Below are 13,257 nucleotides of genomic sequence, written 5' to 3'. Positions count from 1 at the left end.
ATAGAGCAAATCCACCTTTATCGTCATATCTGTCTTGTCTACAGGAGGAACAATAGCCTGCCAACCATGGTCATCATTCATACATTTAGAGCACTAAAAATCTTCAGAAGTGCTTGTTTAAGCAATAAATTTGAGAAATCTCATTACTGATAGAGTTTATTTTTTGTTGGCTTTTTTCTGAGCTCATTGCTGTTTTTTCCTCATTTTACCCCTTTTTTCTTTAGCTGTTAGGATAAACCCATTGCCTCCATCAGAACAGCCCACCCTTAGTTTCCCCAGGAAGCCAGACATTATGTGACAAATCCCTGTGGAGCACTGTAAGACTCAGCCACCTTCCCACACTGATGTCTGCCACAGCTACAGCTCAGAAGGCCCTATGCCAAGCTTTACTACTGGTTTTATCATGCTTCTCCTCTCTCCTCATTTTCCAGCCACTCAAAAAGGCCCATTCAAATCAAAACAAAAAGTACTGTTTACATTAATCACCTAGGGAATGTCTGACTGTGTTTTTGGGGCTAAGCTGGTAGCACAGAAAGCAGGGAGAATACACAAGGGGACTGTCTCTACTGGCTGAAAAAGGGGGGGACTCCAGCTGATGATGAAAGCATGCCCATTTCACCTGCCACTGCTGCCAGCACACTCAAACCCTTCCAAGATTTCAGCAGAAGTAAAATAAGTCTTATACAACACTTAAGATTACAATCAGTCTTTTGACAGTTCTTAGCACTTTCTCTTGTGGAAGAGCACAAGTTGCCTCATAATTTGGGTCAGAAGGTGAGTATTGCATCCAAGCTACATCAGACAGGTAGCTCTGAAGATGTTTACTCACAGGCAGTTATTTTCTTTTCATCACATAAATTTGATGGAAGCTTTCATTCTCCTACGAAACACAGAGTTGCCTCCCCTTGCCAGGAAAACCATCCCAGACTCATAAGAACCTGTCAAACAACCGCTGATTTAATAATGATATTGGACAGTCTACCAGTGTTAGGTTAAGTAAAAGAAGACCCACAAAACAGTCATTTGTACAGAGTAAAATAATCAGTCACTTAAAAAAATCAATCACACCAACTACCCTTAACAAATATGTGGATCATACTCCATGATGGGAACATCCACTCCTCCTTCAAGTTCACTGCTAGACAATTCACAGCCCTTGTGCTAGCCAAGCCTCCTCATCTGATTTAAAGGACAGGCTTGCCTCATCTACATTGCATGTTCCACCTGAACAGAAATCAGAGCTGAGTTGTTTCCTAAGCTTATGAACATTAGGTCAGAAATCTCCTTGAACAAGGTCTAGCTCTTGTGCAGCACCAAGATGGATAAGGGTTTGAGGAAAGATGGGAAGATGAGCTGTTACTGACCTACATCTGCAACTACTGCCTGATCTCTGCCAAATACCACAGGACAAGCCAGCAACCCAGATGGAGAGGTCTTGGAAACACAGCATCTACTTGTTCTTGTACCCAAGATCTGGACAACTCGTGCAGGACTGTTTCCAGGGGGACTTAATGGCATTAAGTATGAAGATGGGTATTTATATTATCAAGTAAGAAATCATCCTTCCCTGCTGGCAAAATGGGCAACAAATTACTTAATCTGTGCAGGAAAGAGCTGCCCTCTCTGTAGGTTTGGCAGCTGAATGCTGGACTCACCTCAACAAAGATGAAGCAGGGGATGATGGAATAACTTCTCTGGGTATTGTTTCCTAAAGCCATTTCTCATCACACTTCTTGGGGAGGCACTGTTCAAAACTTTATAACCTGAAAAACAGAAGACAAAGGTATTTCAGTATGTTTCACTTTTTTTTTTTCAAATTCCATGAGAAGGTTCATAATGCAGAGCACTGACACACTGAACCAAGAATACAGACTAAAAATAACATCAAGGTCTAACTTATGATTGTAAATACTACCCTGAGAAAGCACACCTTTGCAACACAAAAGAAGAGACAGAGGCTACAAGATACATGACCTACAGAGCAAAGGGTGATAAGGAATACAGCCGTTTCCTTAATTACAATCTATTCCAAAGCAAAGACTTCTTCTTCAGGATTGTAAGATCAAATTTTCAGCCCACTGTCCTGCCTACAATGTGTTTCAAATCAATAAGATTTAGCGATTGACTTGTAAATTTGCACTTTAAAAGACACACATACTGTACAAATGATCAAAATCTTTATATGCATAACCTGCCAGCTCAAAATGGCAGCATGTCTTATGCATAAAAAACTCCCAACCCGTAACTACCAAACACAATAAAAATGCAATGAAGCACTAGGCCCTTACTGCAGAGCCTTTCTGCCCTGCTATAAATCCATATCTTAACATGCAAAACCCCAACTACTTAGCATTACTTCTGTATTAGAATATCCAGAATAGCTACTGGCTATTCCAATTAACATAACCTCATAATGCTCTGTGCTAAGACACTATCTTTACAGCACAAAAAGTAGGAAAGCTGAGAAAAGAAGACTAACACCAGAAACTTTTACTGAGAGTGTGTGTGATTTTCTGCATGCACAAGGTAACACATCAAGATGCTAAGTCTGGTTTAAATGACTTTAGAGAAATATATAGACTAGCACGGAACGAGTGAGGCTGGAAGAGCAGTGTGTAGTCTGGAGCTGCCAGGTGCATCCTTGCAGAGAGCGTGAGACACAGAGGAGAATCAAAATCCTCTGCTATCAGTTTTAACCTGAGTATATCAGCAAGGGCAGATTTAGGTAGGCCCAGCCTCACAGCCAACACTCACACAGAAATTCTGTCCTGATGACAATCCTCTCCCCGGGTCAGGGCCAGGGAGGAGGAAGAAGGTGAAAGCTGATGCATTTTGCAGAGGATGCTTTGCACAGCATCTTACCATGACTCTCTGACCTCACTGGCATCTGGGTGGCAATTCAGGCCTTGGCATATGGAGCCTGTGAGGTTCACCAAGGGGTCAGTGCTTTCTCACCAGCTCTCAGCAGGGTTACTGGAGGAAATACTGTGATCAGAGCAGGGAGTTCAGCCGAGGTTATGAAGCCTGATGGAGGAGCTGGATCAGCTTCCAGTGCTTGCCACCTGCAGCAGGATACAGGCTCTTGTCTCGCCACCTATAAACTACTTAATGTATTTCTCATCTCGGCTCCTCACAATGTGACCCAAAGCTGTAAAATACACAATGTATATGGCCATTCTAGGCACAGCACAGCTACAGTACCGCCAGTGACACCACATTCTGTGTCAGGAATGGCTTCTGAACCGTTAACCACTGAGAAATGCAGTTTCGGGTCAGACAAAACAGGAATGTCATCTGTGCTGTGCTTCAGACACTCCCATCCTACACAGTATCCCCATTATTAAATACAAATATTCTGGATTTTCAAAACACCTGTTTTTCCAATTACACTTCAACTCTACTTAGGAGATAAAATGGGTTTTATCTCAGAGGTTAGTGTCATGGTTTAAAAAAAGACAACGTAATTCAACCCCATTTGGGCTGTGGAAAAAACAGGTTACTCATTTTTTAATCACTTTTTTCATACTGCAAGCTCTTGTGCCATGTGGCTCTCCCTGTAATTTGGCAAATACATGGTGCTTGGTAGAATAACAGGTTGAAGAGTCAGAGCAGCTTACAGAGCGTTATTCCATGAAACTCTTTTGTATCCTGGAGATAAACTCTTAGCATCTTTCTTTGCAAATCCTGTTTTTCAAATGGCTTAGTGCAAAGATGTTAATACCTCAGCACCTTTATGAATGCTTTGCCAGATCAAGCTTAGAAATAATTAAGATTTTCTATAACATCATGCTGTAAACCCAAGCCATGCCCTCAGTTCCAACTGCTGTGTGTTTCTAGCCAAAGCAGAGGGCTGCAAGACAATCAAAGAATTTATGAAACATTCTCAACAGATGACTAAAAGAAAGTTCACAAACAAGCACTGAAGCTAAGGGTTGATAGCAGTCACATAAATTGCCTGATTTAATGCTAGGGGACTCCTGACGTCATAAATATGTATTGCTATGTCCGTTCCTTTGAACTTACTGTGCACCACTGGCTTAAGAAACTGCGTTGCCTATGGGAAAGCATTTTACATGTCAGCTTCTCTCCTACGTGATGACACATTTGTGTCAGACATGAGCAGTAAGAGACCAAATAGCTGCCTGATCAAGCCAGCTAATTCCCAGATTGTGGGAAAACTCTCAGCTAGCCTGTGCTTGTCATAGCTGCTCTTTTCATCAGGTTACTCGAGCAAAGAGTAAAGGGAAGGAATAGCATGATCTTCAGGGCAGCACCATCTTTTGTCTCTCTTTAGCTGGCAATGAATCCTCTAGGGACTCAGCAAAACACAGATTACAGCAATCCCTAGATGCTCCAGCCTGTACAGCTTTCAGAGATAACCCACTTTTGCCTAAAGAATTTTAATAAGATGTAAAGTGTTTAGTAACAGTCCTGTTCTATAATCCATGAAGATCTCTTCACACTGAACAAACTTTCACAGTGCAAAGTTTCTGACCAAAGCAATGGCAAATAGAAGCTATAATATCAGTATTTGGTACTGCCTTCTCCATTTATTATTTCCATTTTTACCAGTTTTACTTAGTTGTTAAGGAACTCATATGAGCAAAACTGTAAGAGTCTTTTTAGATCCCAGTAGCCTGTGACCTTTTCATGCCAGGTACATTAGCACAGCATGGGAGTAGAATTGGTGAAACCTACTCTAATTAATTAGGGACCACTGCAGAAGGTGTAACCTGGAGCTCTAATATTATGAGGTGCTTCTCACTCTTTAAATAATATATATAATTGTACAGTACAACATTGGTGAATTATTAGAATTAGTTAGTTCTCATTTTGTTCAATGTACATCACACGCATTTTCAGAAAGCCCCTCATCCACAGCATTGGAGATGATTGACATCTCCCGGGAGGACGAGTGGAGCTATTCAATATACATACTTGAATTGAAAAGTAAATAAAAAGGACAGCAAAGAAAAAAGAATTCAAGCTGAAGAGATTTTCTCGCCGCAAGGATCCATTGAGGGGAATGGCTTTTAGAATGCCCCATTCAGGTATGTTGGAAAGCTTTTTATGTGAGCATGTAGCAGATAGCAAAAAGGACATATCTAGGACAAACTAGCATTTCCTTAGCCTTGATAGTGTAAGTTCCTGCAGCACACACAGTACGGCTGATTGCTCCTCCGTGTAATCAGTGCTCAAACCAATTAACTGGTGGTCTGTTCCTCTGGAGACAGTGGTCACCTTTATGTTTTTTAAGCCATGTCCTGCATAGGTGAGAAGATGAACAATATAGTTTATGTATTGCTACAGTGAATATCTGGGCATCTGTGGAAAATACTCAAATCAACAATCCAGAAAATCTAACACGTACTGTTTATCCTAGTTTTCAACTGTGTTTCATTTAATCAATACCAATGAATGTTTCTTTTGCCACTGAGTTAGAGACCACCAGCCTGAAATCCAGGAACTGCTGCACAGACCAAAGCAACAGCAAAGCTGCTGGCACATGTGGGACATCACTTCACTGCAGAACCCCAAATCTTCTCGGCCCAGAGGTGAGGAGGGCAACCACACCATTTGGTACCAAGATATGATGCAAGCACACAAAAAATTCATTCCTGTCCCTCTACTTCTAGGTAGGTTCATAATCTTTACAGCAGCAGCTAACACTGTTCCAAAAATAAGGTGTAGATGTTGTAGTAGAAGGAACACCAGCTATTTCTATAACAATGTAAAAGATACCTAAAAGATCAGCATTTCCCTCTTGTAAATTATTTTAACCTTTTATTAGCAACTTGCAAACCTCTCTCAGCAATTGGTTTCATATTATAAAGAACTTTATTTTCACTGAACTAAGAATTCTGTCTACAAGTAAAAAAAAAATCACCAAAATTTCTGACCAGTCCATCAAGGATCAATTTGCCCAATTTCAACATTGAATTGCATATGTCAAACTCCATTCAATTAAGGAAACAAATTACAATTAATGCCACTGCTGACAATGATTATCCAAGCTTTAGCAGAAAACTGTATCATTATAATGACTATTTATTACATAGTTCTTACAGACCTCATTTTGAAGCAGTGTCCTCTGTTTCATGTGGGGAAAAAAAAGAGTAGAAGCAATTTGCCAAACATCATACAGTGACTCAGTGTCTGGGCTGAAGAAAGATATATTATTCTCAGACTCCTGTCAAGTGCTCTGTTCGCTTCACAATACAATCCCTGGATGTGCTTGCTAATTCCTGCACAAGAACTTAGAGTTCTCACTGTACATTTTAGTAATACAAGTTTCCCTGATTGCTTGCTGTTGGAATGAGCAGAACACACACAGTCACCCTTACACAAGTGCTGATCAAACATGCATCAGGACATGACAGCCTAACATTCTCTCTGCAACTTCACCCCTGGCATGTCCAAAGGCACCTCATTATCCCAGTGCCACTGCAGCATGAGCATGCAGGTAATTCTGAACAGGACAACAGTGGGTTAAAATGTCTTTCCCAAAGCTCTCTTCCACACAAACCTAACCAATGCAAACAAAAAGGCCTAAGATTTTACTGTAAAAAGCAGTCACAGCTATTTCGTGTTCTCAAAGTACAGACATTTTAGTGTTTTCAAAGTGATCAAAACTACAGTGGTGGCAGGAATCACCACAAAAGCCAAACTGTATAAGAAAAAGCACACATGACGTAGCATGAAGACCTGCTGGCCTGCCTTGCACTCAAACACAACACAGACCACTTGCTATTTGTCACTCCTTAAAAAGAATAAAACTAAGAAAATGGCATCACGGCTGCAACAATTAGAAGGTACCAGACAAATGGCACTCAGTTTGCTGTCTGAATGACCCACAACACACTGATTTTTAACTACAAATGAGAAAGTTATCCTTTGGATCATGCTGCCCTTGAGGAAAAGTGTATACTGGGAAAGAGGGAAAACACTTGCTCGTCTTTGGTTTTCCACCATCAAAGAACCCCCTGCCCATCCAGTATGAACTGAGAGACAAAAAGCCATCAACAGTATGTCCACCAGACCAATAACTTGTTGTCAGAGGGGAAACACTGGGTGTCCAAAACCTGACTGTTTGAGTTATACTTGACTTTCAGTTTTTAACTGTGAAATTGCCTGGTAGCCGATCATGAACAAATGTGTGCAGTAAGTTTCAAGCCCCGGCTGGTGACTGTGTCCCCAGACTGTCTCCTGTGAAAGGAGCAGGACGTCCTACTTTGCCAGAACACTGAAAAGGGGAGCTGAACACACAAAGCAGAAGCTCAGAGAACTGGATCTAGATCTCACCACACAAAACACAATTTATTATAAACTTTCCTAACAGTGTAAATGCCTGTTTTCCAGTTTTGCTACAATATTCAAATAAATTGTCCTGTCATTGGAAGTGCTTCTTGCAGGTGTCTTGTTAGACTCCCTGAAAGAAACTAATTACATATCACTAACGATAGCAAGGAAAGGAACAAAATCCTGCCAACAACATGCAAAATAAGCCCACACATCTTTGCGCAACATCACAGAAAAAAAAAATTAAAAAAAAAAAATTGCAGCATTTAAGACAGAAAAACACCTTTTCTGATGAGAGTTCTGACCTTTTTCTGCTAGCAGAAGTCGTATTTTAACATTTCAGCACTCATAGTAGAAAACCATTTTGTGGCAAACAATACCAGAGTAATACAGTTTGCAGTATATCTGAAATGGCAACCCTTACTACAAAACCCACCTTGTAATGATTAAAGCTACATGAATAGCTATCTGGATTCCTAAAATAATTTTCCTAAAAATGTTTTGCTGAATTCACTGGTGGTAATACAGAGTTTGATCCACAGAAGAAAAGGATGCCACAGATTTTAAGAATCCTGTTAGGGTTGTTTTCCCTTGCTTCTAGCTTCATATGGAAAATTATCCCATACCTGAGTGATAAGCAGCAGTATAAAATCTATGGATAGGGTTCTGAACCACTTATACCTTCCAGAGAGTTTAAGTGTTTTGTCAGCACAGCAGAGGCCTCGTAACAACTTCTCACTGTGGGAGAAGTGGGAGGAAAGTGAAATCTCAATGCCACAGCTCCTAGCAACAAAATTTACATTTATGACACTCGGCCAGAACTTCACAGATGTTGTGTAAGTAGAACCCAAACGTAACTGTGGAAACAGCAGGTATATGCATGCTAATATCCAGAAAGACAAACAAAATGGCCACAAGTCTTATTTTGAACTATCTCACATCCATGAACCTCTCCTTGTCCTGCAGGTTCAATCTGTCAGCATAGTTGACCTGTTCCATTTGGTGAGACACTGAACTCCTTCTGAAAATTTTCAGTATATCACTTGGTATTGGTTTGAATGCTACCCACCAAAGTTTGGTGTCACATCAGCTTAACCAGCTAGAGCTGATAACGCTTCTCTCTTTCTTGCAAAAGGATTAGCAGGGCATGATAAATAAAGAAGGGAATTCTTTAAAAAAAGAAACAAGCAGTCTCTGGAAAAAAACAACAAACCACTGAATTTATCCATGCAATTAATGAGACTGATCCTGCTCCCTACTCTCATTTAACTCAAATAAGCTAATTGTTCTAGCATTCATTTAATCCCTTCAAACTTTAAGGAGAATCTAAATGAAACTGTTGTGCAGTATCTTGGGGAAAAGAAGACTATTTCTGGCCTTTACCCATCCATCTGAAGGCACATCATTTTGACTTTGACTAATAATTTGCCTTGTGATCTTCACTGAACAAATGCAAAAGGCAATCAGTTGTTTCTTTTACCTTTGACTGGTTAAAACTCCATCGATCTTTAAGGACATTTACAGCAATAAAACAACAGGTGTGGTCAGCATGAAAGTAACTCTTCATATACATGAAGGACTCTGAGTTACAGAGATTAGTTATATGATCAGTTTGATGAAAATATATTGTACAGAGCTCTGTGTTCAGTGTCTCATTTGCACAACTCACAAAGAAAATAATTAGGACAATTTATTATTTACATCAGCCCTGCAAGGCTCTGGCCGGAAACTAGATATTGAAGTATGATCTCCCTGATATTTGGGATGCTATCATGAAGGGCTTGTCCCTGAATTTCACTCTTTAAAACCAATTACATTGCACTTAGTGACTCCATGCAAAGTACCAACAGGTATTGAGGAAACTCTGAACAATTTCAACAGGAGAAAACCAGCAGCCTCTCCTCAGGCTGTTATCAGAGTCAACTGGTGAAAAAAAGAGGAAAACATTGAAGGGAAAGAAGAAAGCAAAACAAAATTTCAGGAATACAGAAAGTAACATGGCAATGGGGCAAATGAGAGGAATATTGGATGAGCTATAGAAAAATTCCTACAGGATAGAGAGCAGGAAAGGAAAAGAGTCCACAGGTTTTGCCTGGGATGTAAAACTACAGGACTGAAAATTATGTCTACTTTAATAAAGGGGTATCAATGTAAGAGTCTCTAGAAAACACTCCTCCTTTCCCCTCCCCAGTTTATCAGGATTTTGCAGAAGATATTTTAACATTTTTTTTTAATTACTATAATAATTTAATACAGGGAAAAAATGTTCAATGATATTTTCCTTAATGCAGATGAGAATCTTACTTTATTCCAGAAAACTGGCTTTGGTTTATTCTTTACAAAACTTCCTTAGCCAACAATCCTACTGAAATCTATTGAGCTACCAAAAAAAATCCAATGGGTTGCTTATGTGTTAGAAAGAATGAGAAGTATTCGTTCTTTATTTGTTACGGAGTTTCACAGCTCCACACATAACTAATATTGGGAAACCTAGTATTAAAAACATATTTAAAAAAATATATGCTGCACAGTGCTCTTGTATGCCATCCCTGCTGAGCCTGAGTTCAAGTAAGCCACTGATCCAAACATGTGAGTGGAAGGACGAGGCTTGTGCAAAGTGCCAGCTACTCTCAGGCTTCAGATGGATATCTCCAAGTAAATTTCCAGACCCCTCTCCTCCCACTACCCTGCTATGACAACTTAGGAAGCCCACACTTTTGGAGAGCGTTCATACAGGTTAGATAAACCAGCGAAAATACTGAGATGGGCATGGGAAGGAACAGAGCACAGCAGTGTAGATAGGGCAAGGGAAGCAAAATCAGTTGAGTAACATGTTTATATTTATTTCCAATATTTTTGTCAGGGATGGATGCTATATTGCAATTTTCCTCTAAAAATCATGGTGAGCTGAAATTAAAAACTAGGCATGGAATAGGCCCAAGCTAGTGGACTCTAGATAGAAAGAAAAAAAACATTCATTTTGTCCCCTCAGGGCCCAGCAAGCAAAATTGTGTGAGTATTGATTGCAAGCTGTCATATTACAAAAGTAAACAAGCAACTGCCTCACCACATTGCAGCCTTTGGCAACGAGATCCAGAGGCAGAGCTTCTTGCTCCTCTGATATTCTGTGATTTATACTGGCAAGTGGAGCTGTCAGAGCCACACAAGGACTGCATGGACTCATACTCTTGCAAATCCGACAGAAAGCCAATCTTATGTGGATTTTTTGACTGTTCACTTGGTTTATAAACATCACCTTCATCCCTTCAAGGACAGAGCACAAAGGATTTGTGCCATACTTGCTTGCTTCCCTCATACAAAACACTATGGTAGAAGCTCTCCTTAATAGCAACAAAAATATTTTTTTTCTTTCCTCTTTTTATCTCTGTGTCCATTATGTGGCCAAGGGAAGCAAGTATAACCCCTATAGGCCGAATAGTATAATTTGCCCACTTCTAAGGATGGTATTGAACTACAGCTCATGTGGTTTATGTGGGCCTCAGAAACACAATCTGGATGGAAAGTCAGGATTTTAAGAATTTACTGTTAGGCTACAATATATCTTAACAGTATAAAAAATAACTTGTTATTAGTCCAGATCTATTTATTACCACAAAAATTACAGTAAACTATATCGAAAACACTTCTAAATTATGAAAAATCTGTTACAGACTTCGTAATACCTCTCCGTTCTCTGTGGTGTTATGCTGTCCTCAGACTCCTCCCTGAGTCCTACTTAGACTGGAAAAGGAGAGAGGGTTATGGCAAGCTGTCATTGTCCACAACTTTTCCCCAAGAGAAAGATATCAATGCTGATGGAGGCAGATTATTCCTCTTTTAGTCTAGGATCCAATTTGTCTTATTTTTATACATTTTCTAACATACCTTAGTTCTTTCTTGTTCTACACTCTTCTGCAATTCCATGCCACATTCAGATTTCATAGACTCATAAGATAATTTTGATTGGAAAAGTCCTCTAAGACCATGGAGTCTAACTGTTAAACCCAGCACTACCAAGTCCACCACTAAATCATGGCCCAAAATGCCACACACACATCTTTTGAATTCCTCCAGAGAGAGTGACTCTACCACTTCCCTGGGCAGCCTTTTCCAGAGCTTTACAACTCTTCCAGGGAAGAAATTGTTCCAAATATCCAATCTATTGGATAGCTATACTTTATGTTTTCTGTTGTCTCTCTTTTTAACACCTAAAACCAGCTTGACACGAGCCATAACTGACAACTTGTGGGTGGGTGGGCTGGTTGTACCATCTTGTGCCCCCAGTTTTCAGGCTTCTGTTATTATCCTACGTCTGTTCTTCTCCATCCTGCAATTTTATTCTACTTTCAGACAGTTCATTTTTAAAAGAATAGAGAACTTGTTAGTTCTACCTATTAGGTAGAGAAATTAATGAAGATTATTATAAAAATAGTCATTAAATTATACAATCATATAAAATTCAGCTGAATCTAAAACTGATTAAATAACAGCTATCACTCTTTTAGATGAGAGGAAACAAAGAGCAGAACAAAGCTCCAGGCAAACCCTGACAACACAGTTCTGAAAAAAAACTTGTCCTCAAAGAATTATTCAGAACCTGTGCTGCTACTAGAAGAGGCAATACCATTTGTCTGGCTACAAGGCCACCACCTAGGTTTTGGTAAACAATAATGCCCCAGAGCTTTTGAGACTGCAAAATATGTTTTTTCACCTACGTATCCAGCAAGGCTGTTGCAAACCCTTCTATTGAGATAAGCTCCTGATCAGGGCTAAGTCTTGGTCTTCTTGGAGGCCTGTGCCCTTCCCTGTGTAATTTTGTCTCACAACACCTATAGAGGCCTCAGAGAAGCTCACACAGCCATTGTTTGACCTGTTAAGCATTTGATTTTTAAATCCAATACAGTCTACACAAACATCTGAACCATTAAAGTGACTACAGCACAAAAAGACAAATTCTGGAATTCCTGAAGCTGAGATCATAATGTCACTTCTAAGACTGTAATGTTATTAAAATCACAGTTTTTAACAGAGTTTTAATGAGATATACACCTGTTGCAGGTAAACAGTATACAGAAAGTTATCTTGCAATACTTTGTGGACACTTATATGAGCATGTGTGTGTGCATACAAAGTCATACCCACTCAAACACAACTGGAGCCTACAAACTGCACGATAGACAATGGCTGACAGTAAATGGACTGATTTTCTAATCTCACATGGTCAAAATATGATTAGACAGACATTTGAACACTAAAAGCTGTCAGAGGCATATAAATATGCCCATCTCGCCCCGTGCTATTTGCTGCCATCTTTAGTAGACCATCAGGAACACTGTGTCTTGTTTTAATAGCCCTCCACTCCTAATGCACAGCTCTCACCTCTAAAACACCGTTATTCTAGTTTTCAAAAATTCCCTGAAAAATAAAAGATTTTTTTTCCAGCAAATTGGTATAAGACTGCATATCATACACGCACACAATATTTTGCATAACTGAGGAAACTAGTTTTTACAATTTATTATTTTCTGAGGGCCACTGATTTATACAATGCTTTTTTAAAATACCCCAACTAAAGCAGTAGAAAAAAGATGCAATCACCCTATTCACAACACTAAAATACCTGTGTGGTCTCATAAACTCAGTTTATTTTAGAAGGCAGTTCTAGACTAGGCGGATCTATCTATAGTTGCTGCTTCTAGTGCTCAAAACATCACGTTTTATAGATGCACAAGACTTCATTTCTCTAGATATGTATACAGACATGTGCATTTACACACCTTTTTTTGATTACATACTGAAACCCTGTGCTCATATCTCACTAATCTATTAAGCATAATCAATATTAATAATACGAAGTGCATATATTATCACAAAGGTAGTACTTTTCCAATTTAGAGATTAACACGCTTTTAAATTCTATCATGTCCCAGCACTACATTTACTGAGACACTGCCCCAC

At 39.5% G+C, this 13,257-nt stretch overlaps 1 protein-coding gene across 2 annotated transcripts in view; it reads right to left on the bottom strand.

Annotated features, from left to right (window-relative positions):
- PLPPR1 (phospholipid phosphatase related 1) overlaps positions 1-13,257 on the bottom strand; it is a 122,330-nt gene that overhangs the window by 64,142 nt on the left and 44,931 nt on the right. For both annotated transcript variants that reach the window (XM_050328446.1, XM_050328445.1), the window contains exon 2: positions 1,656-1,763. In XM_050328446.1, coding sequence (XP_050184403.1) covers positions 1,656-1,718 — 63 coding nt within the window. In that variant the 5' untranslated portion in view covers positions 1,719-1,763. The remainder of the gene's footprint in view (positions 1-1,655; positions 1,764-13,257) is intronic.

The sequence above is a fragment of the Myiozetetes cayanensis genome, unplaced genomic scaffold, assembly GCF_022539395.1.
Source record: "Myiozetetes cayanensis isolate MyiCay16 unplaced genomic scaffold, myiCay2020 scf4, whole genome shotgun sequence".
Lineage (NCBI taxonomy): Eukaryota > Metazoa > Chordata > Aves > Passeriformes > Tyrannidae > Myiozetetes > Myiozetetes cayanensis.
Note: the sequence above shows the minus strand (reverse complement) of the source record. Positions and strands in the feature narration are given on the sequence as shown.